At 50.2% G+C, this 23,998-nt stretch overlaps 1 protein-coding gene across 1 annotated transcript; it reads left to right on the plus strand.

Moving 5' to 3' along the window:
• The first annotated feature begins 117 nt into the window (after nucleotides 1–117).
• SMG5 (SMG5 nonsense mediated mRNA decay factor) lies at nucleotides 118–23,451 on the plus strand. Its single transcript, XM_068662610.1, has 22 exons — nucleotides 118–337; nucleotides 3,868–3,966; nucleotides 4,581–4,704; nucleotides 5,367–5,523; nucleotides 7,889–7,978; nucleotides 9,047–9,136; nucleotides 10,023–10,101; nucleotides 10,548–10,673; nucleotides 11,135–11,203; nucleotides 12,423–12,631; nucleotides 12,774–12,911; nucleotides 14,015–14,716; nucleotides 16,532–16,701; nucleotides 16,991–17,066; nucleotides 17,738–17,913; nucleotides 18,903–19,061; nucleotides 19,292–19,351; nucleotides 19,669–19,828; nucleotides 19,928–20,018; nucleotides 20,594–20,668; nucleotides 21,003–21,141; nucleotides 21,508–23,451. The coding sequence occupies exons 1-22, from the start codon at nucleotides 261–263 to the stop codon at nucleotides 21,589–21,591; spliced, it is 3,150 nt and encodes a 1,049-aa protein (XP_068518711.1). The 5' UTR covers nucleotides 118–260; the 3' UTR covers nucleotides 21,592–23,451.
• The last annotated feature ends 547 nt before the right edge of the window (nucleotides 23,452–23,998 follow it).

Raw genomic sequence — 23,998 nt, forward strand, 5'->3', positions numbered from 1 at the left:
GCCCTCAGTGCCGCCATGTTGCCAGCACGAAGTACTGGCGCGGCGGGAGGCGGGTTCTCGCGAGGTGAGGCCGGGCCGGCCGCCGCCATGTTTGCCCGGCCGCCGAAATCTCGCGAGAGTCTTCGCGCGAGGGGGGCTAGGGGGCAGCCATGGCGGCCGAGCGGGGCCGGGGGCGGCGGCGGCGGCGGCGCGGGCGGCGCTGAGGGGGCCCCGGGAAGGCCCCGGGAAGGCTCCGGGCCTCGCCCCCCCGCCGGGGAGCCATGAGCCAAGGCGGCGGGGCCGGCGGTGAGAGCGGCGAGCCCGAGGCTAAGGTGCTGCACACCAAGCGGCTGTACCGGTGAGGAGCCCCGGGGGGGGGGGATTGAGGGGGTTAAGGGGGGGTTGAGGGGGTTGGGAGGGCACCGGGGGGGTCCCGGGGGATTGAGGGGAGCGGGGGGGTGAGGGGAGATCGGGGGGAGCGGCGGGGATCAAGGAGGAGAGGGTTGAAGGGGGGTGAGGGGGAGCGGGGGGGTTGGGGGGGTATTGGGGGGACCGGGGGGGGTCTGGGGACAAGGGGGGGGTCCCGGGGATTGAGGTGGTGAGGGGGGATCAGGGGGACCGGGGGGGGTTAAAGAGACTGAGAGGGTTTGAAGGGGGCTGGGAGGGATCGGGGGGATGCCAGGGACTGGGGGGGTGTGGGGGGATCAAGGGGATCGGGGGGGGGTCAAGGAGACTGAGAGGGTTGAAGGGGATCGGGGGGGATCAAGGGGACCGGGGGGATCAGGGGTGTTGAGGGGGATCCCAGGGAGCAGGGGGGGGTGGTAGGGACTGGGTGAAATTAGGGGGAGTGGGGGAAATGAAGGGGATCGAGGAGAGCAGGGAGGATCGGGGGGATCATAGGGATAAGGGGGGGATCAGGGGAAGGGGAGGGGAAAGGGGGAAACTGGGGAGGATCGGGGGGGGGGGGAAGGGGCTGGGGGTGTGGGAAGGGCAAGGGAAAGGAGACTGGGGGGTGCAGGGGGGGGGTCTGGGGAAGGAGGTGGGGGAGGATCCCAGGCAAAAGAGGAGAAGGAAAAGGAAAAAGGAGGTGGGGGAGAAGGAACTGGGGAAGGGGATGCAGGGAAAATGCGAGGGGGGCAGGGAAATGGGTCAGGACACGGGGGGGGGGGGGGGGGAAGGAGTCGTGCAGGGTCCATGGGGACAGGGTAGGGGACACGAGGATGCAGAAGGACATGGGGAAGACTTGGGGACACCCAGGGAAAGGGGAGGCTGTGACGGGGCCCGTGTGGCACTGGTGGCACATGGGGGAAGGATTTTGGGGCTGGGAAGGCTCCTGCTGGAAGGAGGGCAAGGCTGTGGCTGCTGCGAGCCCTGGTGACAAAAGCACTCCTTGGGGCTCTGCTCCTGCTACGTCTCCACGCCGTGCAGGTGCTGTCAGGGCAAAATCCGGGCAGTTTTGGTCTCCTCAGCCCTGCAGGACCGAGGCACCGTGCCGAGGTGCTCCGTGGATACCTTATTTTGGCACCACCCCCACCTCTTGCCCCCTTTTTCACCATTTCTCCGGTTGTAAAGCAGGCTGGTAGGCGAGTGGAGCAGTGACAGCGCGCCTTCAGAGCTGAGCGAGGTGCTGAAGGGAGATGTTTTTGGGCACAGCCCGTTTGTTTTCATCCCGCTGGCTTGCCCGGTGACATCGGGCCCGTCCTTTCACCTCTCCCAACCTCGTCACCCCTTTCTAAACTTGCCTTCCTCAGAGAAACCCAGCGAGACCCTTGACTGAAACCACAAAGCACAAGTGGCAGCTTGGAGTAGCTAAAATCCATTTCCTTGGCGTGCTTCGGACAGGTTTTTGGCGCTGGTTTTGACCCTTTGAGGTTAGATTCCTTGAGCAGATGTGGGACTGGTCCTCGGGGCAACGGGGGGAGGTCATTTCCTTACGGCAGAATTGGCTGAGTGGTTTCTTACAGCAGCTCCTGGGGATCTCCGTCTCCTTTGAGCCAGGAGTGTCGTGGTTTCGGTGCAGGGTTTATAAAATCTGCAGCAGCCACAAATTTCCTCGCTGTGGCTGATAGCTCTCCTAGCCAGCCGTCCACCTGAACCAGCCCCTTGACAATTTTTCTCAATTTCAGCCCGAGAGTTGATGAGGTCAAGCAGTATCTCACTCTCCTTTACTTTGCGCTCCTTGCTGCGTGCCTCGGATCTGTTCCATTTAACTCTTCCCCGACGGATAATCCCGGAGTTTCACCTCAGATCGTGGCAGCTGGATTAATCTGGCTGCTGTTTCAATCTGCTTTTTTTATTTTAGGGCGACCAGATATTTTTTTTGACAGCATTCTCTTGGCTTTGCCCTCCTCTCCTCGCCTGCCAGCCTTGTTCTGGGCAGTATTTGTGCACCGACACGTACCAGGATCAAGTGAGCGGCTGCAGCTCCTCTCCCTGAGAAACCTCACGCTCCTCCGGGTCTGTGCCTCTTGATGATGAATTAAATAAAGAAATACAGGACAAATAAAACTCCCTGTGCCATCTCACCCCGTCCTGGAGCCGTAGGGACACACGGAAGGAGTTCCTTCCCGCTGGGCGTCCGATTCTTGCAAGTCACCTGTGGCCATCGCAGCCTCTGCCTCCTCCTGGAGTTTGTGCTAAGAAGAGCTTCTAGCACAGGGTCTGCCTTGTGCCCTACAGGCACCCTCATCCTAAAAGAGAAACCTTGCTGCCCTGTGTTTTTTGTGGCATCAAGTTTTGAGAATCCCATAAAAAAAAATAGCAAAAGGGTCCGGTGTCTCCAAGTGCCCGCGTCTGGCTGTTGTGGGAAGTAATCTGTCGCTGTTGGACTCGAGGATCTTCTAACAGGGCTTCGTGGCACCTTTTTAGGTAGTAAAATAAAAAAAAAAAAGAGGAAATCACCGAGTCGTTTCCCACCTGGTGGTGTCAATGATGAGCTTGGGTCCGACCCCCAGCAGCCGCCAATTATCTGTATGGTGAAAGCATTTTTACAGCTGTTCTGAAGAAGGAGCGACTACCTATTTTGGGAATAGATCATAGATTTCCTCTCCTTCTCTCTGGGAATCAAATGAATCAGCAGTTCCCCTTTCTTCTGGCCACCCTTCTGCATAGGAAGCGAAGCAGTTCCCCGGGCACGGCGCTGGTCGCTTCCTGCCGCAGTGATTGCTGCAGGAGGTCTTTGGGAGGTGGCGATGGGACACGGAGCACGGGCTGCAGCAAGGAGGGTGACTTTGGGGGAAGCTAGGGGTGTGTGGAGGTTTATTTTTCTTCTTTTCCCCCCTGTTGTTATGCCGCGAGCTTCGTGACTTCGTATTTTGCATCTTAACCTGCTAAAGAGAACGCGTTCTCCTTGTTTGCCGTTCTCCCTTCGGAGAGCAGTGGGTTGTCAGAGTTTGCAGAGGATCTCCACGCCGCAGGAGAAAGATGTTAGTGAGCAGAAGGACGTCCAGGTTAGGAGCAGGCTTCTGGGCCACTTGTACTCTGGTCTGGGTTTTCTCCATGATTCTTTAGGAAGAAGTTGGTTCAGGTTGGTGTTCCGATCTCCCAAGTCTTCCCTACATTCCTCTCCTTCTGTCAGGTGCTGTGGTGTACTGAAAACAATCCCTCTGTTACCTGTCATCTAGAGATCTTTAAGACCTTTAATTAAGGAATCGTGGTGAGGAAGGAGAGGAAATTTTGGCAAATAAGTTGCTTTCTCTCGTAGATGAGTTGGTAAGGAAGCAGGAATTGGTGGAAGTTTGACTCACCCTATCAAAGTAGCGATCATTGGGAATTAATTCATTTTATAACAAATTCAATGTATGGTTCCATGCAGAGACTCCAGATCTCGTAAAATAACCTCAGACAACCCGTGCTGAAGCTCCTCTTTATGTTTTTATTACCTTGCAGAGCAGTGGTAGAGGCTGTTCATCGATTGGATCTCATCCTCGGTAACAAGGCAGCGTATCAAGAAGTGTTCAAGCCAGAGAACATCAGCTTGAGGAACAAGTAAGTTGGGCAGGGCAGTCATTTTTTGTATTTCTCTGGAAAAACCCACGTGAAGTGACACGTGGATGTCTTGAATCAGCAGTTTCACGGTGTGTTCACTTTGTGGTGCACCCACTGAGGACGGATTCCTCCAGGTTTTTGGAGCAGAGGCTAGATTTCAGGTATTTGAACAACACCTAGCCACAGAATCTCTGGCTGGAGGCTTTCCCAGGTGCCACTATAATACAAAAAAGCTGTTGGCTGGTGCCTTCCTTGTAATTAATTAAAAAAAAAAGAATTGTGATGTAGAAACTTTGTGTTTGTATGTGATAAATCTTTTTTCGGGTTCAGAAGATACCTAGTGGGGTTGTCTTTTCTTTCTAGCCTGTGGCCATAGACAATTTTTTACACTGCTGCAATTTAAGAAGCTGCTGATGGCCAGCTGAGCCGTGGTAACTGGTTTGGGGTGGGCTTTTCCAGATGTTCTTGTGTGGGAGCAGCACAAGCTGTACCATCACCCGATAGCCTAGCTCATCCATCGTAATTAATTCAGATTTTCTCAGTTTTGCTCATGCAGTGGCAGCTGTATTTGAAGCTGCTGTGGCTAAACACGAATTCTTTGCTGTCTCTCTCAGGCTGCGAGAGCTGTGTGTGAAGCTGATGTTCTTGCACCCAGTGGATTATGGAAGAAAAGCAGAAGAACTGCTCTGGAGGAAAGTTTACTATGAAGTTATCCAGCTCATTAAAACAAATAAAAAGGTAAGGATTTGTTGCTCTGGCATGAGAAAGTCTCTGGGCAGGCAGTGGGTCAGAGCAAGTTAAACGCTTTATTTACTTGTAGATGTTGTTATCTGAATACCAGGCAGTCCTGAATTTTAGTTGTGGAGCTGATGTGCTTTTTGGCTAGCTGTGCGCAGGTAACTGCTAATGATCTGCTGCGAGGGCTGCCACTGCAGAGTATATTCCAGCATCATTTACTTAATTTTTGGCTTCCCAACTTCACAAAACACATTTTCCACGTAGAACGAGTGCCAGTGATGGACTTAGGAGGCTTTGTCAGTGCTGATTTATTTATTTTTTTCCCCTTAGAATTGATCACTGGAAAATACAAAATATCCACGCTGTATTTTCCAGTGCTGTGACCTGTCTCCTGGTGATCTGGTTGTCTGAATGTAATTTTGGCGTGTTCTAACCAGACACCTTGATTTTACTTTTATTCTTCATTGCTCCAAGTGTTTCTCCTTGGTGTCTACCCTCAGTAAATACTACCAGATAAAACACCGTTGAGCAAAGGGAGGTGCAGAACTGTGCAAAACCAACAAAAGCTGAGTTGCCCACTCTTTTGCTACATATAACTTGGGTTTCCAGCCTAAAACGTTACCTGGACTGCAGTGACATCTTTTCACCTCTCTTCCCTCCAGCACATTCACAGCCGCAGCACTCTGGAGTGTGCGTACCGGACTCACTTAGTTGCTGGCATCGGATTTTACCAGCACCTTCTCCTCTACATTCAGTCTCACTATCAGCTGGAGCTGCAGTGCTGCATCGACTGGACGCATGTCACGGACCCTCTAATAGGTTGGTGCTCGGTGTCTGGGGCTGTTGGGTAAGGCTGGATCCCAGACTGGAGGCTTCCCCTTGTGCTAATCCATCCTTGTTTCAGCACTCAAGGTGCCATCTTTTATGTTTCTGATTAGATTGGTGTCTGTTCCGAACAGCCTGTCCTGTTCTCCCTGTTCCCTTTTCCATAACGCTTTTATTTTATTTTTTTAATATTAAAGTGTGGAAGCCAGAAGGGTTTCTAATAGCAAGAAAACCCTGTTAGAAAATCCCTTAGTAAATGTTTGGTGATGGCAGATTTTTATGGAATCATAGAATTGTAGAATGGGTTGGAAAGGACCTTAAAGATCAGCTCCTTCCACACCCCCTTCCACTAGACCAGGTTGCCCAAAGCCCCATCCAGCCTGGCCTTAAACACTTCCAGGGATTCCACAGCTTCTCTGGGCAACCTCCTCCGGTTCCTCACCACCTTCAGAGTAAATCAAAAAATTCACAGCTCAAGGCTGTGTATGGATTCACATCCTAGATTATCTTGCAATACTTCGTTCATCTTTGCTCCTGGGTTGTGCTCAGTAACCTCAAGGTGCCTGTTTCTGTCTTAGGTGAGTCCAGCTGGGAAATGGATCGTCTGAATTTTGGGGAACTGAATTAGCAAGGGTTTAACTGGTGTTTTTCAAGCTAGCAGTGGCGAGGACAGCAGAAATCAGAGTTAGTACACCTTTAGCAGTAGAATGTTTTAGTTGCCGGGATCCTATTCTTAGCTTCTGGGAGATGATTGTATCATGATCAGCTTTGAAATGTCAGTTGATAAGGCAGATGTCCCTGGCAACTGTTGATTTTAGAAATGTATCTCAGCACGGCAGAATTAATAAATTTTCAAAATGCACGCTCTAGATCAGTTTATGCCCTGCGGTGGGATCGCATTTGAAAGGCTCCCGTGTTCAGGTTCCTTAATGTGTCTGGGCTCTATAATTAAAATGATGCAGCAGACAAATATGTAACTTCATAATTAAGATGGAACCTTGCGTGTCCAGAAGAGATAGATGTGGAAGAATCCTGCATGAACTCCAGATTGGGGTGGCGACAACTTGATTGTTATATAAAGGGAAATGAGAAGATTAAAAGGGAAAAGGAAAGGGAGGATAGATCCAGTAGCGTGTCTGGACGCAGCTTTCGAGGCCGTGTGTTGGTGTTGTGTGACTCAGTGCCTGTCGGTGAGTGGGAACCATTCCTCACGGGTCACTTGAGCCTCCAGATATCACTTCCACCCTTTTAAACCAAGCCAAGAGGAAAGCAGCTCAGGCTGCAGATTGGACCGAGCTGAAAACCTTCCTTTGGGGTTCCTGTTTGAGGGATGTTTCTCCTCCAGAAGAGACCTTGGCAACAGGAAGACTGAACCTAGACCGCATCCGTGACACTGGTCTTGCCCAGTGGCAGTAAATGAATTCTGGAGGGGAAGGGCAAACGCAGGACCTGTGCCCCTGAGCTCCAGCTGAACCCCCCAGGCTGGGGAGAAGGCGCTGATGCGGGGATGGGAAACTGCGGCTTCCCAACTGCAGCCCCTCCCAGGCACTGAGCCACGTTTCACAGCTTAAATTAGGTCAGGTCAGCTGGCTGGAGCCTTCCCCTGTTGCTTTTGACACTTTCTACTACCTGAACTGTTTTTGTTTGTTTGTTTTTTTCCCCGGAGGCAAATTCTCCCTGCCTCTAACACAGATTTGCTGTCCTGACTTCTTTTTTTCACTTCTCTTCCTTTTTTTTTTTTTTTTGGCAATTCTGAATCCAAATCTCAGTCTTGATCTGGAGTTCGTTACCACCTTCAGTGTCGGGGGGGGTTACGTCCATGCTGTATGCTGTCGCCAGGTGCAGGCGTGCTCAGCCTTTGTTCTGGCTTCCAGGGATTTGCGCCAGCTCCTATCCAAAGGCCTCATTAGCCATGCTAACAAAATCAGCCTCTGCAGGCCTTATTAGCTTGTGCTCAACGCTGTGTTAACGCGGTCACGTGCCTCGTAGACAGGAATTGGCCTTTGTCCTCTCATCTCGGTGCAGGCGTCGCCAGCTCTCCGTGGCGTACCTTTAAGGCAAAGTCTGAGCAGACAGACATTTCGGTGACTGCTGGCGATGCCGTGACACTCCCTGCCCCTGATCAGCAGGGAGGAGGTGAGCATCAGTGCCTGCATGGCATTTGTCACCTCTATGACAGCGAGGATGAGCCGCTGCTTGTCTGTAAGGAGCCCCAAACAGCTTAAAGTGCGGTCTGAACGTGTGATTGTGGTTTTCAGCTGGTGAAATGTTGGGGTCTGAGGCAGGGGCGTGGGCTGCTGGTGTGTTTTTCCAGCTGCCTGTGCCCAGCCGTGTGTGTGACTTTGTATTTTGCCTGTAGGCTGCAAGAAACCCGTGTCTGCATCGGAGAAGGAGATGGAGTGGGCACAGATGGCGTGTCACAGATGCCTGGTTTATCTCGGAGATCTAGGTAAGAGCAGCAGCATCTTTCAGGGTAACCTTTAATACCTTAAAATTGGTGCCTGTGCAGCACTGAGTCCGTGACCGTAAGTCACCAGTTACTGGCAGGTGCTGGTTTCTCTTGCACACATTCGTCACTGAAGGGTGAAATCGTCACGGATAACTGCTGCAGCTTGCAGGAGCTTTTGTGTGTGTGTGTGTGCCAGTAGCTGAGAGTTTTGCGTTTAGCAAACAGCTGCATCCCTGAACGTTAAGGAACGGGATCCTTTGCTTTCAGTCATGTTGCTTGGATGGTGTGAAGGAAACTCGAAGCGGGCTGATTTCGCAGTTGAGGCTTGCTTTAAAATTGCCTCGCTGTCGTGAGAAGTGTGACTGCAAATCAGGTTTGTTAAGCATTATTGTGAATCAATCCAGAGTGATGGGCCACGGCAAAGCCCAGGGTTCTTTGTCGTCGTGTCTGGCTGTGTGTCATCCTTCGGGTAGCAGACCTGGCTGTCCCACAGTCACGACCTCCTGCAGCGTGTGGTAAGCGTGTCAACTTCTCGCTTGATGGTGACCGTGTGGGTGTGAAAGCAGTGAGCAAACATGTAATGGTGTGAAAAACAGCTAGCTGACGTGTGTCATGGGTAAATGTGCTTGGCACACAGCAGCAGCCTTCAAGCTCTTGAAACCTGTGTGAATCAGCTCGGCAATGCACTGCAAATAAATGTTTCCTGGGGGTGGTGAGAGTGCCATACCTGGCTGGTGGGAGACAAACGTGCTCACCTCTTCTCTGTGCTTTCCCCTAAGGTTTCCAAAATGCCTACTTTTGTGTCTGCGATCCGCCACTGCCACCCAAATACAATTTAGCCACAGCCAAGTGTTTTGTGTTTTATTGTCTTGCTTTAGATTTCACACTGTGCTGTAGTAGAACATAGTCTGGTTGAGGTACTGGGAAATGGAGTACAACACGGAGTTACTCAAGGAGAAATTAATCAGCACTTAGCACACGGAGGAGAAGAATTTCTTCTTTTTGCTTACATGCTACCACAGGCGTGGAGGGATGGTTTCTGATTTGTAGTGTGTGGTTTTCTTTCAGCTCGCTATCAGAACGAACTGGCAGGAGTGGACACAGAGTTGCTGGCTGAGCGGTTTTACTATCAAGCCCTTTCTGTTGCACCACAAATTGGTGAGTTGAGTTACGTTTTGGTCATTAACATCACTTTTCCCTAACCTGAAAACAATGGTAGTGGTTTTTGTTCAGGTTTACATCCTGCTGCTGAGAGAGGAGTGGTTTTATTCCCTTGTTAAAATCACTTCCTTTTCTGAGAAACTCTCTCTTGCTGACAAGCCAAACAGAGGAGATAGAGCAAAGGTTGTCTCCCCGCATGGCCTCAGCTTACTCATCTGAGAAGGTCAAACTCCATGGATGTGGTAAAATTGGGTTTGTCTGGCTGAGGGAAAATCCAGCTGCCCATTGCCAGAAGCAGAGCGTTATTGCTCCTCTCTGTGCCTTGCCACTGCCACCTCTAACCCCCAATCTCATGTGTTCCTGTCTCCTTTTAGAAGGAACTACTTTACAAGAACACGTGGCAAGAGTTGGGAGCCTGTCTTATCTCAAAAAGGATGTTCCAAAGAGATTTGCTCTCTGTGCTGTCTTTGCAGGATTCTTGCTGAGGTGTTTGTTCAGTCTGATCCCAAATACCAATAACTGACCAACATTTATGTAGCGCAGTGAGGTGGGACAAAACTCTTAAATGCTGACAAGATGAATACAGAATGACAGAGTCAAGGTCTTGTCATTATTAATACAGAGGAGGAGGAGGAGTTGTTTGCTCTCCTTACACAGATAGCCAGCAGGAAGGTGCAGAAGACCAAAAGCACCATAAAGCCAAAAAAAAAAAAAGTGGTGAAAGAATCAAGTAGTCCAGTTCTTTGTACTGCAGCTTTTTAGCATTGTTGGTGCCACCTGTTTTCTCTCTCACATGAAACAGAGTGAGGAAGAAAGGCTCTGCTTTCTAGCAGGGCCATTGGAGGAGCTAAGTTAGTTCCATTGCCCCTCTCTTTCATTACAGGCATGCCTTTTAATCAGCTGGGGACATTGGCTGGGAGCAAATACTACAACGTGGAAGCCACCTATTGCTATTTACGCTGGTGAGTGTCTGCGAGGATCTTGGCTTTCTGGGCAAAGAATCAGTGCACTGTGGTTGCTGGTGTCAGATTCTTTTCTCCTTTATTTTGACCACTAAACAAACGCACACAGGGCAGTGTTTCAGCTGAGACCCAATGCCTGGGCTAGAGAGCTGTGTCTGAAGGGGTGTAAAAGTGCTAAGTGAGGCACCCAGCATGGTGAGGTGGAGGGAATTAAGATATCGAAACATGGCCTTAAGGCACAAATTTAAAAAAGGTGTGGAAACGTTGCAGACAGAGCCGTGATGCAGCTTGGAGTGGGATTCACAGATCTCAGGGGGAGTTAAGTTCTTTAGCTGTACCCATCTTCGTGTTAAATGCCTGAATAACTCTCTGGGGAAGTAAAGCCATAGAACACGAGCAACCTTGTGGCAAAATAACTCCTGATGTGTTTTATTTCCATATCTCAGTATCCAGTCTGAAGTGTCCTTCGAAGGTGCCTATGGGAACCTGAAGCGTCTGTACGACAAAGCAGCCAAAATGTATCACCAGCTGAAGAAATGTGAAACCAGGAAGCTGTCTCCCAGCAAGAAACGGTAGGAGGGCAAGGAAAAGGAGAGGGGTGCGGGCTGAGGGTTTGCAGTCACACCAATATCCTACTCTGGGTCAGGAGCAATGTCTTTCTGGGAAATGGGAACTGCTGGGTCACCCGTTTGAGGCAGCAAGTGTCAAAATTCGGGGAGCCCCAGTTTAGATCCCATTCCAGGTCTCTCAGGTCATGATCTTAGGAGAGAATATGAAGGCTCTCTGGGTATAGATGTTGAGGTGATGTATTTCTCCCTCTCCCCTGGAGCTGGTGGCTGTACAGGAGCATCGAGGCATGGGTGAAAAGCAGAAATACGTAAACTAACCTTTTTTCTGCAGTTTCCTCAGGATGTAGTTATCAATCGAGACCTGATTTACCTATTGGTAGAGCTCTGTTAGCCTTTTCCATCTCAGGGATGGATACCTGCAGGAGGGTACCTGCTTGACAGTGTTTTCTTCGCAATCTTTTTAGGTGCAAAGACATTAAGAGGTTGCTGGTGAGCTTTATGTACCTGCAGAGCCTTTTGCAACCAAAGAGCAGGTAAGGTCATGACAGATTCTATCTTCCATTAATAATTCACCCTAGCAGGCATTCAGAAGTGGAAGAGGCTGTTCCCTGCAGGATAATGGTGCCTGTGCTGAAGCTTTTTGCCAAAAGGTCCAAGCTTTATGAAGTCTTTTTCTGCTGGGAGGTTTTCAGGTGATGCTAAATTCACCTCTTGAAATAAAGCAGGCGTTTTAAAGGGCTAGTACACAGACTGCAATTAAATTCATCATGGAATAGTGTAGTTTGGAAGAGATTTTCTAGAGGTTCAGTCTTTTCCCCAAAGTAGGGTCTGCTGTAAAGATAGATTCAAATGTGAAATTAGGTGAGGTTGCTCTGAGCTTCAACCAGTTGAGTTTTCAGTGGATATGAGGACAAAGATTTCACACCTCTCTGGTTCCCCTTCCAGTTTTTCACCACCTTTACTATGGAGAGATTTTTATTTTCCTTTACTGCAACTTGTGCCTGTTGCTTCCCTAAAGCCTGTTGCTAAAAAGCAAAAAAAAATTTGGGGGTAAGGAGGAGACTCCTACAGCCCATTATACTGAAAACCACGTGTGCTTCATTTGAAGTGGCTAATAGCTACAGGAGAATGTTCTTGCGTGGCTGTGAGTTAGAGCTATGGGAGGAGGGAAAAAAGAGTCCCTAACTTGTGTGTTGTGATCCTTGTGTGTTGTGATCCTTTTAGCTGAGCGGTGGATCTGAAACTTTTGCTGTCTTTAACATCGAAGTGCCCCGTTTCTTCATGGCTACAGCCTGAGCTCCCGGGGAAAAAGTCATCCAGCGGTTATTTAGGTTAGGTGTAAAGTGGTTTTGAGATCTTTGAATTACAGGAGATGTGCAGATAAGGACTGTGGTTGTTCCTGTGCTAGTCTGCAGGAGGGTCGCTTTGGGCCTGGGACTCGATGTGTGAGTCCATCTGCTGACCCCATCCCACCCCGTATTTTTTCTGGTGACCCATCTCTTTGCAAGGACATGCCCTAGTTATAGTTTATCTTTAATTTATCAGCCTTGGAGAGGAAAATGTAATCTGATTCATCCCACTTGCTTCTCATACCTGTGGTTGCCTGCGTTATGTTCCCCTTTGCTTTATCTTTCCCAGGGCAAAGGATTGCCCAACTGTAGCTTCTGCCAGATTTGGTCAGTCTACACGCAGCCATTGCCAGGAGTTTGGGTCTTGAATAATAATTCTTGTTAATTTTTTCTTCCCGTTAAGCTCTCTGGATTCTGAGCTGACGTCACTCTGCCAGTCTGTACTGGAGGATTTCAACCTGTGCTTGTTCTACCTGCCTTCTCCTCCTAACCTGAGCTCAACCAGCGAAGATGAAGAAGAGTATGAGAGCGGCTACTCCTTCCTTCCCGATCTCCTGATCTTCCGCATGGTGATCATCTGCTTTATGAGTGTTCACAGCCTCAAGAGGGCAGGTAACCAGTGCCTTCAGCCATTTGGAAATCAAGTGATCTGATAACAATCAGCAGTCCAATTAGGCAGAAGAAGTCTTAGTGGGCGCTCGTGTTTTGGGCTAGTGGTCAGGCTCCTCTGCCTCATTAAGCTGTCTCCTTGCAGGTTCAAAGCAGTACAGCGCAGCCATTGCTTTCACGCTGGCCCTCTTCTCTCACCTGATAAATCACGTCAATATGCGGCTGCAGGCAGAGCTGGAAGAAGGGGAAAATCCAGTCCCAGCCTTTCAGAATGATGGCACAGGTAAGAGGATGGAGGTGGAACTAAGCTGGCTCTCCCCACTTGCATGTCGATAAGGGGGTGGCTTTTCCTTTCCTTTCCTAAATCTCCTGGACATGGGTTTTTTAGCATCGTGCCTGAGTGGTGCTAAAAACATCTCAATCTTTGACTGCTGGGCTGAAATCCACAAAGATGGGTAATTTGGGGAGATGGTCTCCACTTAGATGCTCTCAGCGAGTAGCAGAATCATTGTAGAATAGAAGGGTCGCTTGCTGTCTTGAAAGGAGTTACGGTTTTGTGTCTTTTGGCAGCTTGTTCATCATCTATTTACCCCAGTCTGTGCTGCTTTTGTTCTGTCTGCATTCTCTGTTATTTACTGGACTCTTTTTCTCTTCCTCTGAGATGATCTCAGGTAAAACACCTGGGCAGAGCAGTTTGTAGGGGAGGCTGGCCCTACTCTTCACGCCTCATCTCTGTTCAGACAAAAGCAGGTCTTTAGCTGCTGGTGGAGCCTGTTGAGCAGAGAAGAAAACCACTTAATCTTTCCCCTCCAAACGGTCAATTTGTACCATTTCACAGAATGCAAGGCTGGACTTTTCCTGGCCAAAAGCAACAGTGAACGACTCCTCCCCTGCCTGGGTTTTGAAGCTGGCAGGGTGACAGAGGGCTGCTGGAAAGGCTCGGGGCGTGTTGGTGGAGGAAAGGGATGAGGTCAACTCAGTCTGGTTGTGAGGTGGGGAGGCTGGTTTCATCAAGGTGACTGGCACACGCTCCTGGCCTGCTAGGTGGGTCACTTGGCTCTCAGATTTTAGAAAGCCGGGTAGAAAAATTAAAATTCAGCTGCGTGTTCTGTGCTGGTTTGACAATGTTCAGCATTGAGGCTGCCTGATAACGGAGCAGCACAGCTTGGGCTGTAGGAATCCAGGCTTCTCGAGTCTTTCCGGCTGCCCTTTTAGTGTCTGAGTCATTCTCTCAGGGTTGTCATTACTTCTTTTTCTGGGGAAAGACAATAATAGAAGCGATGGCTGAAATTTGTGCTGCTGGTTCCCCTGGCTCGGGGCCAGCAAGCAGCTTGTGTGAGACATCGGTGCTTTTCTAACTTGTGGCCTCATTTGAAATGTCTGCAGATGACCAGGAGCCGCGGGAGCCTTTGAACTCGATTGAGAAAGAAGCCGAAGCTGAGTTGGCCAATCACCAGCCCAAAGAGGAACAGCGGAAGAATGACTGCAAGAAAAGCAAGAAATACTCTCGCCTCTCCTGTTTGCGTCGCCGTCGCCACCCCCAGAAGGTGGATGAGAGTGACCTGAGTGAGGGCTTTGACTCTGACTCCAGCCAGGGCTCTACAAAGGGCAGCGATGGCTCAGAAAGTGGCTCAGAGAAGAGTGACGAGGAAGCAGAAGCTGCTTTTGATGTGGAGACGGACTCTGACATGAACAGCCAAGAATCTCGGTCTGACTTGGAGGACATGGAAGATGAGCCGGGTGAGGAGGGAAGCAGCCGAGGCAAAAGTGGGCCCAAAGAGGCCTTAAAAAACTGTGTAGATGGCAGTGGGCTTGGGGACTCTAAGATCCCGAGCATCTCTAAAACTGAGACCCCAGATTCGGCAGTGAATGGACCCGTTTCCCTGAGCACTAACGACGCGAGCATAGCCAGTAACCTCCAAGCCATGTCCACCCAGCTGTTCCAGACCAAACGCTGCTTTCGCTTGGCTCCCACTTTCAGCAACATCCTTCTGAAACCAAACTGTGAGCCAGCTGTCTTAAAGGATGGGCTGGACAACAAGCCATGCGTCAACGGAGATCTGGAGAAACCCAGCTTGGCAGAGCAAGGTAAGGACGTTGGAAGCGTGTTGTGCTTTTCTGTGGAGGGCTGCAAGCTCGGAGCAGTCTGTTTGCTAAAATCCACCCCCTTCTATCCTGCAAATTCTCCTTCGGGCAGGTTTGGATGAGCAGATTGCCCACGTACCATACAAATCTGGGGCTGGGTGTTTCCTGGAGGAGCTTTGCTTCTTGCCTGACATCTGGGATCCCATGCAAGCGAGCAAAGGAGACACCTGCAGCCAGCCAGTGTTAGCTGTTGTTCTGCTCAGCAGGCAGAATAATAATTCCAGCCAGGTGCTGAGCACCTCTGATGTAGTACCAGGGGTAATTCCAGCAGGGATTAGCAGTCTGGATTATCTTCCTCTTCCCCACGATCTCTGTAATCAGATCCTTCCCAGTGCAGACGCAGTCGAGGAAGTTTTCCACGAGCCATCATGTCACCAAAACTGTTGTGGCTTGTCTGGAAGACGTGTCCTAGGTGCGTGCAAGAGGAGTTGAGGGCCACTTTCTGTGACCCTCTGAAGGCTTCCACGCTGAATTCAGTGCTGAACCAAACTGCAGCTGCACAGCAGGTGGAGCTGTGATTTCTCTGTCACCACACCATTTATGCAACCGAGTAATGCTCTGGGAAAGAACAGCTTGGAAGGGAGATCTGATGCACTACAGGGCGTTGTTTGTGTTTCAGATAAAACCACATGGGCCTGTTCAGTCTTGTTTGTCGTTCCTCCCCGCTTCCCTGGAGCAAGGAAACATTTCTGCATCGTGCTGCCAGACTCAATGGGCCTGATTCAGGCTCTGCCTGGGTTTGGATTTGAAGGGGAAGCATTAGATCGTGGGAGCAATTTGTGACTCCCAGCTTGGCTCTGGAGCCACTTGAAAGAGTTTGGGGGAAAGAAAGAAACAAAAGGGGTTTGGTCTGTTTAACATTTTCCTTTATATGTTCAGTGGGCTATGCAGAAGCTGCAGACCCAGGAATGTATCTGAATCGTGTGGTCCTGTTGCCTTTATAGATGCAGAAAGTGAGAGGTTGAATGAATCCCTGTGCTTTTTGGCTTGGAGCTCTCCTTCCCTCAGCTGTGCTGTTTCAAAACCGGGGCTAGTTCACGGTTTTAACACTCTGTTGGGGGTGGTTTCTGCATAAATTGCTTCCTCCCTTTTGATTCTGAGCATTTATTGAATGATAATCGCTGTGCTAATGGACAGAAGTGACTGTGCAATTAAAATAAGGGACTGGAGTAGAACACAGCCAATCCCACGCTTGCTGCTACCTTGACCTCAGGTTGCTCGTGTAGCTGGCCTGATGTCATTGAGGGATGTTGCTGTGCCCTGGATGCTGGCTTTGAGATCCTCGGGTCTGCAGAATGACAAAATGACAAAACATATTCAATATTGAAGTTCTCATGGTCCCCTGGCTTGTAAAATAATGCTGCTGTTTTCTGCTCTTGTGTAGCCCAAAGCTGGGTGCGTGTTGACCCACCTGGTGGTCCCTGTTCTGTGCAGTGAACGATGCCGTCCTCGTGCTGGCACGTGCTGTTCCCCCCTGCTCTGTTGCAGAATCTCAAAGGCAGCTGCAGAGGGTTAAGACTTCTGTCAGGTTTTCACAGAGCCATTTTAGCAATCTTCTATCACTGAGGAATAAAGTGCAACAGCAATACACTCATCAACAGCACAGGGGGCAGAGAACTGGCTTTGTCAGGATATGCAGAGGCACTGACAAGTTCCACTTGACTCTTCCAGCTCAGCACTGTTCTCACACCCGTAAGGCTTGGCTTCTCGGGGGGTTTAATGCCTGCCATCATCTCGTTTTCCCTTTTATTTTTCCAGACGATGTGTCCGACTCTGAGGAGAGCATTTCAAGTAACAAATCCTGCAGGAACGAGCGATCCCTTCAGGAGAAGCTGGAGATCGTGACCAACGAGGGGCTGCTTCTCACCGTCAAGGTGTTCCTGGACTGGCTGAGGACAAACACAGACCTCATCATCATGTGTGCTCAGGTGGGAACTGGGCTCGGTGTTTGCTCCAGGGCTGTGTCTGTTCAGATCCCCTGGGCTGGGCTGGGGCTGCTAAGGGCATAATGAAACTGTTGGCCCAGTCCTGGATGGGAGGTGAGGTTCCACACCCCACCAGCTGAATTAAGATCATCGTGGCCTCAAAAAGCATCGTGAAGTTTATGTTTTTAAAGCATTTTGAGGTCTGCGAAAGAGAATGGGAAGCCCACGTGGCCTGGTTACTGCATACATCTATCCTGACGATTTCTGTGGCCTTTTGTGTTTTGTTCTGCAGAGCTCTCAGAGCCTGTGGAACAGGCTGTCCGTGCTCCTGAACCTTCTGCCTTCTGCTGCAGACCTGCAGGAATCAGGTAGGGGAGAAGGAAAGGGCAACGCAGTGTTTCAGCAAGCCTCAGTGGTTTTTCCATGTTTCCAGTAGCAGTTTGCTTTAAGCCCAATGCGAAGTGACTTCTTCCATGTGTTATTTTCTTATTTAAACACTGCTCCAGTTAAATACTGTCCTATAGACTTCAGCTCCATGAATCCATGATGTGGGGCTGCCTATAACCAAAACTCTCACACCTGTGTGCTTGAAGTCCTTGTGTGGCCAACCTGATTGGAATCAAGACCATAAGTGAGGGTCTGATTCCATCGTGGCAATCATGGAAATCAGTTTTCAACCTTTGGATGCTCACGATGTGCCCTGCACCTCAGCCTAAAAACCCACGTGGGTGTTAGGAAGCATAGTTTGGAGGGATGCTTCTCTTTTGGAAGGGATGGGAAAGCTGACCCTCCAAACTACAGCTTTTCTGAGCAGAGAGGAGTTCCTCAGCTGGTTGTTTGGAGCAGTTACTCTTCATGTTGTGGGTGGCCTTTTTGTTAACAGCATTCCTCCCCCAGCACATGTTCACAGTACCTATGTAATTACAAACCTCCGCCCTTGTTCACCGTGCATTATGTGCCTTAGAGCGTTTTTCCTCTGTCTCGGCATCGGTTGTTTCAATCAGCATATGTTGGTGTGCTTCTCCTCCCTCCTTCCCAGGACTGGACCTTTGTAATGAAGTCAAGGACATGCTGAGCGGCGCCGAGCTGCCAGACCTGCACACCAACTTGCTGCTCCCAGAAGATGTGGCCCTGCGAAATCTGCCCCCTCTGAAAAATGCACACAAGAGGTTTAACTTCGAGCAGGACCGACCGATTTTCTCAGCAGTGGAGGAGGTGAGTCAGGGTAAATCCCGAATCTTGGCACAAACTGCATTTGCCTTTCTGGAAGTGCAGCTTATCTTAGCCGTGCAGGTGAAGATCTGGTTCTTCTTATCACCAAAACAGACCCCAGAGTGACTCAGACCCTTGAGTCTGAGTTCATGTTGTTATTGGTGGTTGCTGAAGTCGTCTGTGTCCAAAAACCCAGCGTGCTTTCCCCCCCCTTCTCTGTCAGAATCATTATGAAAGGAAGCACAGTCACATGCCAGCCTTGCTGCATGCAATCTCCTGACCTCTCTGTCTGGACAGAAGAGTTTTGTCTCTGCCCTGCCTTGGATGAAAGGGTCAGAGTTGCAGGATACGTCCTGTGATCCTACACAAGAAAAAGCAGAAGTTGGTGAAACGTTGTGTTTTTTGGCGCTGCGTGCCCTCGCAGAGCACTTCTGTCTGTTTCCCCAAATGTAAAGGACCAAGGTGATAATTTAGGGGTGGTGTAGCTGTCTTCAGAAAGAAAACAACAAACAACTGGTCTTCTGTTTTGCATTGCTGGACCAGTCTGCTTCCTTCGGGGTGGGGAATATGCTAACATCTTAACCCCACGCTGTTAAATCGCAGCCCGGCTGGGTGAGGTCCTGAATGTCCTCTCAACCTGCTGGGGCAGCTGGAGCAAAAAACATCAACGTCACATCCCACGTGAGCTCACCTTTTGCTGCCTTCTCCCAGCAGCACAACAAAGAGTAGTGCCTGCCCCAAAATGAATGTAGAGGTTGCAATTTCATTTGATTTCTTCTCCCTGCTCAAGCAGAGGTTTCTGAGGGAAAGCCTGTGGATGTTTTCTGGAGCTTTTTTGAGCTGAGGAAACCCAGGCTGCAAACACCAAACACTTCTCAGCTTTCTGGCCAACTGTAGACTTTCCCTGCAGCCCTTGCCACGTGTCCCTCTATTCAGCAGCACGTTTTCATCAGAAATGTTTCCTCTGAGGGCTGTTTTCTGCTTCTTTGCAGTCTGTTGTTCGGATTTGCTGCATTCGGAGCTTTGGCCACTTCATTACCCGCTTGCAGGGCAGCATCCTGCAGTTCAACTCAGAGCTTGGGATCTTCATCAGCATAGCACAGTCAGAGCAAGACAACTTGCTGCACCAGGCCCAAGCCCAGTTTCACATGGTGAGTTGGCAGAGGTGGGCTCATTCTCTATGCTTGCCACAATTTCCTGCATCATTCCTATTAAATTGGAACTATAATCAAACAGATTTGGGGTTGGAGTTGGAAGGTTTGCTCCTGTTACCCTCCAAAAGCTACTCAGGTGTCCCCTTTTCATCCTGTTTCTACAAGTGGCTGCTTGTGCCAGTTCGTGTTTCCTGCTAATTGATTTGGAAGTTTGTTTTTGTAACTAGGCTGCAGAGGAAGCTCGTCGGAACAGGCTAATGAGAGATATGGCTCAGCTTCGATTGCAGGTAGGAGACCTTTGCTTGCTGTCTAAACCCTGGCAGAGTGACGCCCCTGAAATGTCTGAAATTGGGAAGGGAAGGGGGGAGATCTCCCTCCCTTTTTCCCATTCCATGCAGAATTAAGAAGTTTTCTCTGCAAAAGAGAGCTGTGATGGGTGGGATGGAACCAACCACTTCCAGCTCTCTGCTTCCTGCACAACTTCTCTGTGCTGGAAGGTTGGGAGGGTCGGATGGAGCACCGGGAGGGGAATTTTGCCTCCTTCCATCGTTTGTTTCACCGTAATGTTAAAGCAAGTCTCTCTGTGTTTCTCTGTGTGTTTCAGCTGGAGGTTTCTCAGCTGGAGGGAAGTCTCCAGCAGCCCAAAGCACAGTCAGCCATGTCTCCTTACCTTGTCCCGGACACCCAGGCCCTCTGCCAGCACCTGGCTGTGGTCAAGCAGCTGGCCACCAGCGGGAGGTTCATAATCATCATCCCTCGAATAGGTACGGGAGCTCTGCTTCGTGTCACGCTGAGAAATTCCTGACACATCTGGATGAGTTTGCTAAGGCAGATGGCTCTGTTTCTTTTTTTATTTCTGTTAGTGATCGATGGCTTAGACTTCCTGAAAAAGGATAACGCAGGTGCTCGGGACAGCATCCGGTATCTGGAGGCAGAATTTAAAAAGGGAAACAGGTGAGAATGGGAGAGGCAGAATGCTCTGCCCTTGGTTTTGTAACGGGGGTATTTTGGGATGGAAGGAAGCATCAGAGGTGGGAGCAGGCTGTGCATCCCTTAGAGCAGAGTGAGGAGTGGGCCGAGGGAAAGCCAGGCCTCAGGAATGCGCTTGGCAAGAGGGGAGGTGGGGAAATAACAGACTTGGCAGCTGGTTCTCCAGATGGGCTTGGCCATGAAATGTGGCTGCTTCCGAGGAGCGGAGTCGCAGCTCTTCAGCAGCATTACCCAGGTTTGCTGCAGCAGGACAAACAGCAGCACTTCTGCGAAGACAAAGTGCACCTTCAAGGCTTGTGTCAGGGCTGGCAGCCTTGGAAACACTTGTGGGATCTGTGAAGTGCACCCAGCGGCAGTGATGAGAGGGGGGAGGTGGTCTGAGGGGCTTCACAGGGGGGTTCTGGAGCCATCCTTTAGGTATTACTCTGGCTGATAAAAGCCAGAGGTGCCTGGGGACCCTGACAGACCTGTTGTAGAGCACTGACTGCAGTCTGTGTGACAGCCTCAGTGTGAGCTCAGTGACTCTGATCTTTCCGTAGGTACATTCGTTGCCAGAAAGATGTCGGGAAGAGCTTCGAGAGGCATAAATTGAAGAGACAGGATTTAGACGCCTGGTAAGATGACAGCAGCTGGAGGTGTCTGAGCCCGATTCCCAGCAGGCAGGTGGTTCTGGAGAGAAGTGTTAGTGCTGGGAGCAGTCCTACAGCTTGCTCGGTTTGATGTTGTGTGGGTGACAGTCAAATTCCCCAGAGAGGATGGGGAGGGCGTCCTTCTGCGCATCGTGTGTGACACCAAACGCTTCTGGCCCTAAAAAGGGTCCCAGAAAAGCCCTCAACAGGCAGCAGAGAAACAGCCCTGCTTTCAGTGCATCATCCTAAGAATATTTGAAACTGTTTGCACAAACAAGTGGTCTCCCTTCTTTCTCTTTTCTTTGCATCTGCGTGGCAGGAATCTCTATAAAATCCTGGACAGCTGCAAACAGCTGACGGTGTCCCAAGGGAACGGAGAGGATGACACCACGGGGATGGTCACCATCATCACAGGCTTTCAGCTGGAAGACCCAAGCACGCTTTCAGCACCCATGCAGGTCAGTAATTCTGTGCTGAGCTCAGCCCTCCTGCTTCCTAGCAAGATTAAAATCCGGTTGGGTTGGCAAGAGGGTTTTTATTTAATGTTTTCTGCAGTGAGTAAAAACAGTCCTGGATTTTCCATGTTTAGTTGGAAGCTCTTGGTCCCTACACATATTTCCTTGAAGGCCCCTCGATCCAGCTTGCTGTAGTGGTGCAAAATAATCCTGGGGGAGGAGAGGGAAATAATTTGTGTGTCTGTACAGGCCTTTAATGCCACAGCAACTTCAGCATGAAGGAGAGCTGGGCCTTCTAGCCGTGGCCGAGAATCTCCAGGTTGTGAAGGGCAAGAAAAAAAATAACCTGTGGTGTCTGTTTGCTTGCAGTCTGCCATCCAGGCAGCCACCAGCGCCAGCGTAGAAATAAAAAACGTTCTGGAGTTCTACAAGCAGTGGAAAGAGATGGGCTGATGTTCAGAAGGGCATCGGGTTGGTGTACCTTTCTCTCCCCCTCTCGGAACGTGCAGCGTCTGAACAAAGGAAACAAACATCCAGGCGACACTCAGCCACGAAGCAGCAGCAGCAGCAGCAACGACAATAAGAAAAATACCTTCAAAAATTAAAAAAAAAGAAGAAAATAATTTAAAAAAAAAATCAAATCTGATTCGGCACGCACACGGACACCCGCCACCTGCACCCCAACCAGACGGCTGCACATCTCTGACGGCGCCAACTGCTCTGAGAAGAGAGAGGCAACCTCGGCACGGCCGAGGCAGAGCTCTGCCCTTCTCCCAGTCGGCAGGGACGGGCGAGAGACGGGCAGTCATCCATTTTTCCCCCCTTCCTTCCCCACCAAAAGCTTGCTTGGTCAGCTGAAATGGGCAGGCGGCTTCAAAGCGTGGACTCGACTTAAACGGAACCGAACCAGCAGAGCAGACACGGAGCCCCCCGAGCTTGGCAAAGAAGATCCAAAGAGTGTTGAGCTTTTGCTTGGCAATCTGGTGACAGGAAAACGTACTTTTTTTTTTTCTCTTTTTTTCCCCTTTGAATGAATTATTTTTCAAGGATTTTTTTTTTCCTTTTCAATTCTTAGTTTTTCTATCTATAAATAATATTAAAAAAAAAAAAAAGAAGTGGAGTTCCTTTGGGGTTCTGGATACTCTTCCAATGTCAGAGAGAAAAGGAGACAATGATGCTATTTAAAAGGGGGGGGAAAAAAGCTCTTAATATAATTTTTTGTTTTTTGGAACAAGCATATTTATTTCCTTTCCCTGTCCCCATGGAGCGGGCTCAGTGCAAAGGGATGTTGGCCTGCGAGAAGAGCGCTGCGCCCGTGGCCTTGGTGCACATCCTTGCTTCCTCGACGAGCTGCACACTTCACGAGCAGTAAGGGATCGACCAGGCTGCTCGAGAGAGGTGAAAAGGACTCTTCCCCTGCCTTTTTTTCTCCTTTTCCCCCTTCCCTGCTCCCTCCTGCTTCTTTGCTTCCAGCCTCAGGCCTTGGAGGAAAGGAGTCGAGTCCAGCAGAGCTGCTGGAAGAGGAAGAACCACGCAGGATTCAAGCCCCAGTGAGGCTCAACCACTCGGTTGGAATGCAGAGACTGAGATGGATCAAACCAGCAGACACCAACAGTCCCAATGCGTCTTTTTTTCCTCTTTTTTTCCTTTTTTTTCCCTTTTTTTAAACCTTGCAGTGAGGCGTTAACGGAGGAAGCAGGATCTCAAAGCCATTCTCTATTCTGCTGGCTGTTCTGCCACCACTGCTGCTACGTCCTGCTGGAGAGGGTGGCAGAACTGGAGTGGTCGTCGTGTTCCCCCCCTCCTCGCATCCCTCCGGGGCAGCTCACAAACTGTCCAGTGCTTTTAGCATCCCGTGAAGAAGGGAAGCTGCTCCACAGCTGGATGCTGGAAGATCAAAACTCCCTGCCTGAGCTTTCGAGGGCCCTTTCAGACCTCCATCCACCTCCAGCACCTCCAGCAACCTGCGTTTGACGTCCCGTCACGTGCTGATGCCTGGAAATGAAGACACGGGTTGCTCCCAAGACAACTTGAGCGGTGGGAGACGGGGCTGAAGGGCCTCTTGGTAATTCATCTGCGGCGACGGGATGGAGATCCAGCTCTCTCTGCCCACGTGAGCTAACAGCAGCTATGCAAGTCCAAACCACTAGTCCTCTCCACTCGGTTGTTTTTCACGTGGGCCAGCCAGAAGCTGCTCCAAAAGCCTTCCTCCCGCCATGCGTTGTACTGGAGTTGGCAGGATGTTCCTTGTTTTCAGGTAAAAAAAAAGAAAAAAAAAAAAAAAAAAACAAAGGAAACATAGCACAAGTCCCAGCTGCTTCGTTTGTCTTGCAGTTTGTGTTCCCTTTGCAGCATGCAGCCTGGTAGCACAGCGGGGAGAGAAGCCAAGCTTTAAATCACGCCCGGAGCTGGCCCCAGCAGGGCCACGCACTCGAGGAAAGGCGAGGGGAGAGGGACAGCGTTTCCCCACTGATTTTTTCCTTTTTCAGCTTCTCCCAAAACCTGCGGGGCTTTCCTTGGCTAAACCAAGGAACCACCACCAGTCAAAGACTCCGGCTCTTCTTGGGCACGGTTCAGAGATCTCAGGTGGGCTGTGAAGCTGGTCGCTCCTCCTGTGCTCCCAATTTTTTTTTTTATTTTGAAGCCGTTTGTCTGTCTAGCTCCTTTTTAATTGATGGGGATGGGAGGAGAAAAGAGAAGCCCCCTGTGGGCCTGGGAGCGATGTGTGGTGGAGAGCAGGGACCCCCTCCTCTCTGGGGGCCTGGAGAGTGCTGAAATGCCCTCCTTGTTCACTAGGGGCCTGGCTCAGTGGGATTTTTTTTTCCCCCTTTTTTTTTTTTCCCCTGCTGCTGAAGAAAAC

This window comes from Anas acuta, chromosome 28 (assembly GCF_963932015.1).
Source record: "Anas acuta chromosome 28, bAnaAcu1.1, whole genome shotgun sequence".
NCBI classification, from domain to species: domain Eukaryota; kingdom Metazoa; phylum Chordata; class Aves; order Anseriformes; family Anatidae; genus Anas; species Anas acuta.

Bases quoted from the DNA above. Each gene is read 5' to 3' on its own strand.
- SMG5 (XM_068662610.1), top strand. From the start codon at position 261: ATGAGCCAAGGCGGCGGGGCCGGCGGTGAGAGCGGCGAGCCCGAGGCT. The intron at 12,912-14,014 runs GTAAGAGGATGG...AAATGTCTGCAG, and splicing joins CTTTCAGAATGATGGCACAG to ATGACCAGGAGCCGCGGGAG. The intron at 19,829-19,927 runs GTACGGGAGCTC...TATTTCTGTTAG, and splicing joins AATCATCATCCCTCGAATAG to TGATCGATGGCTTAGACTTC.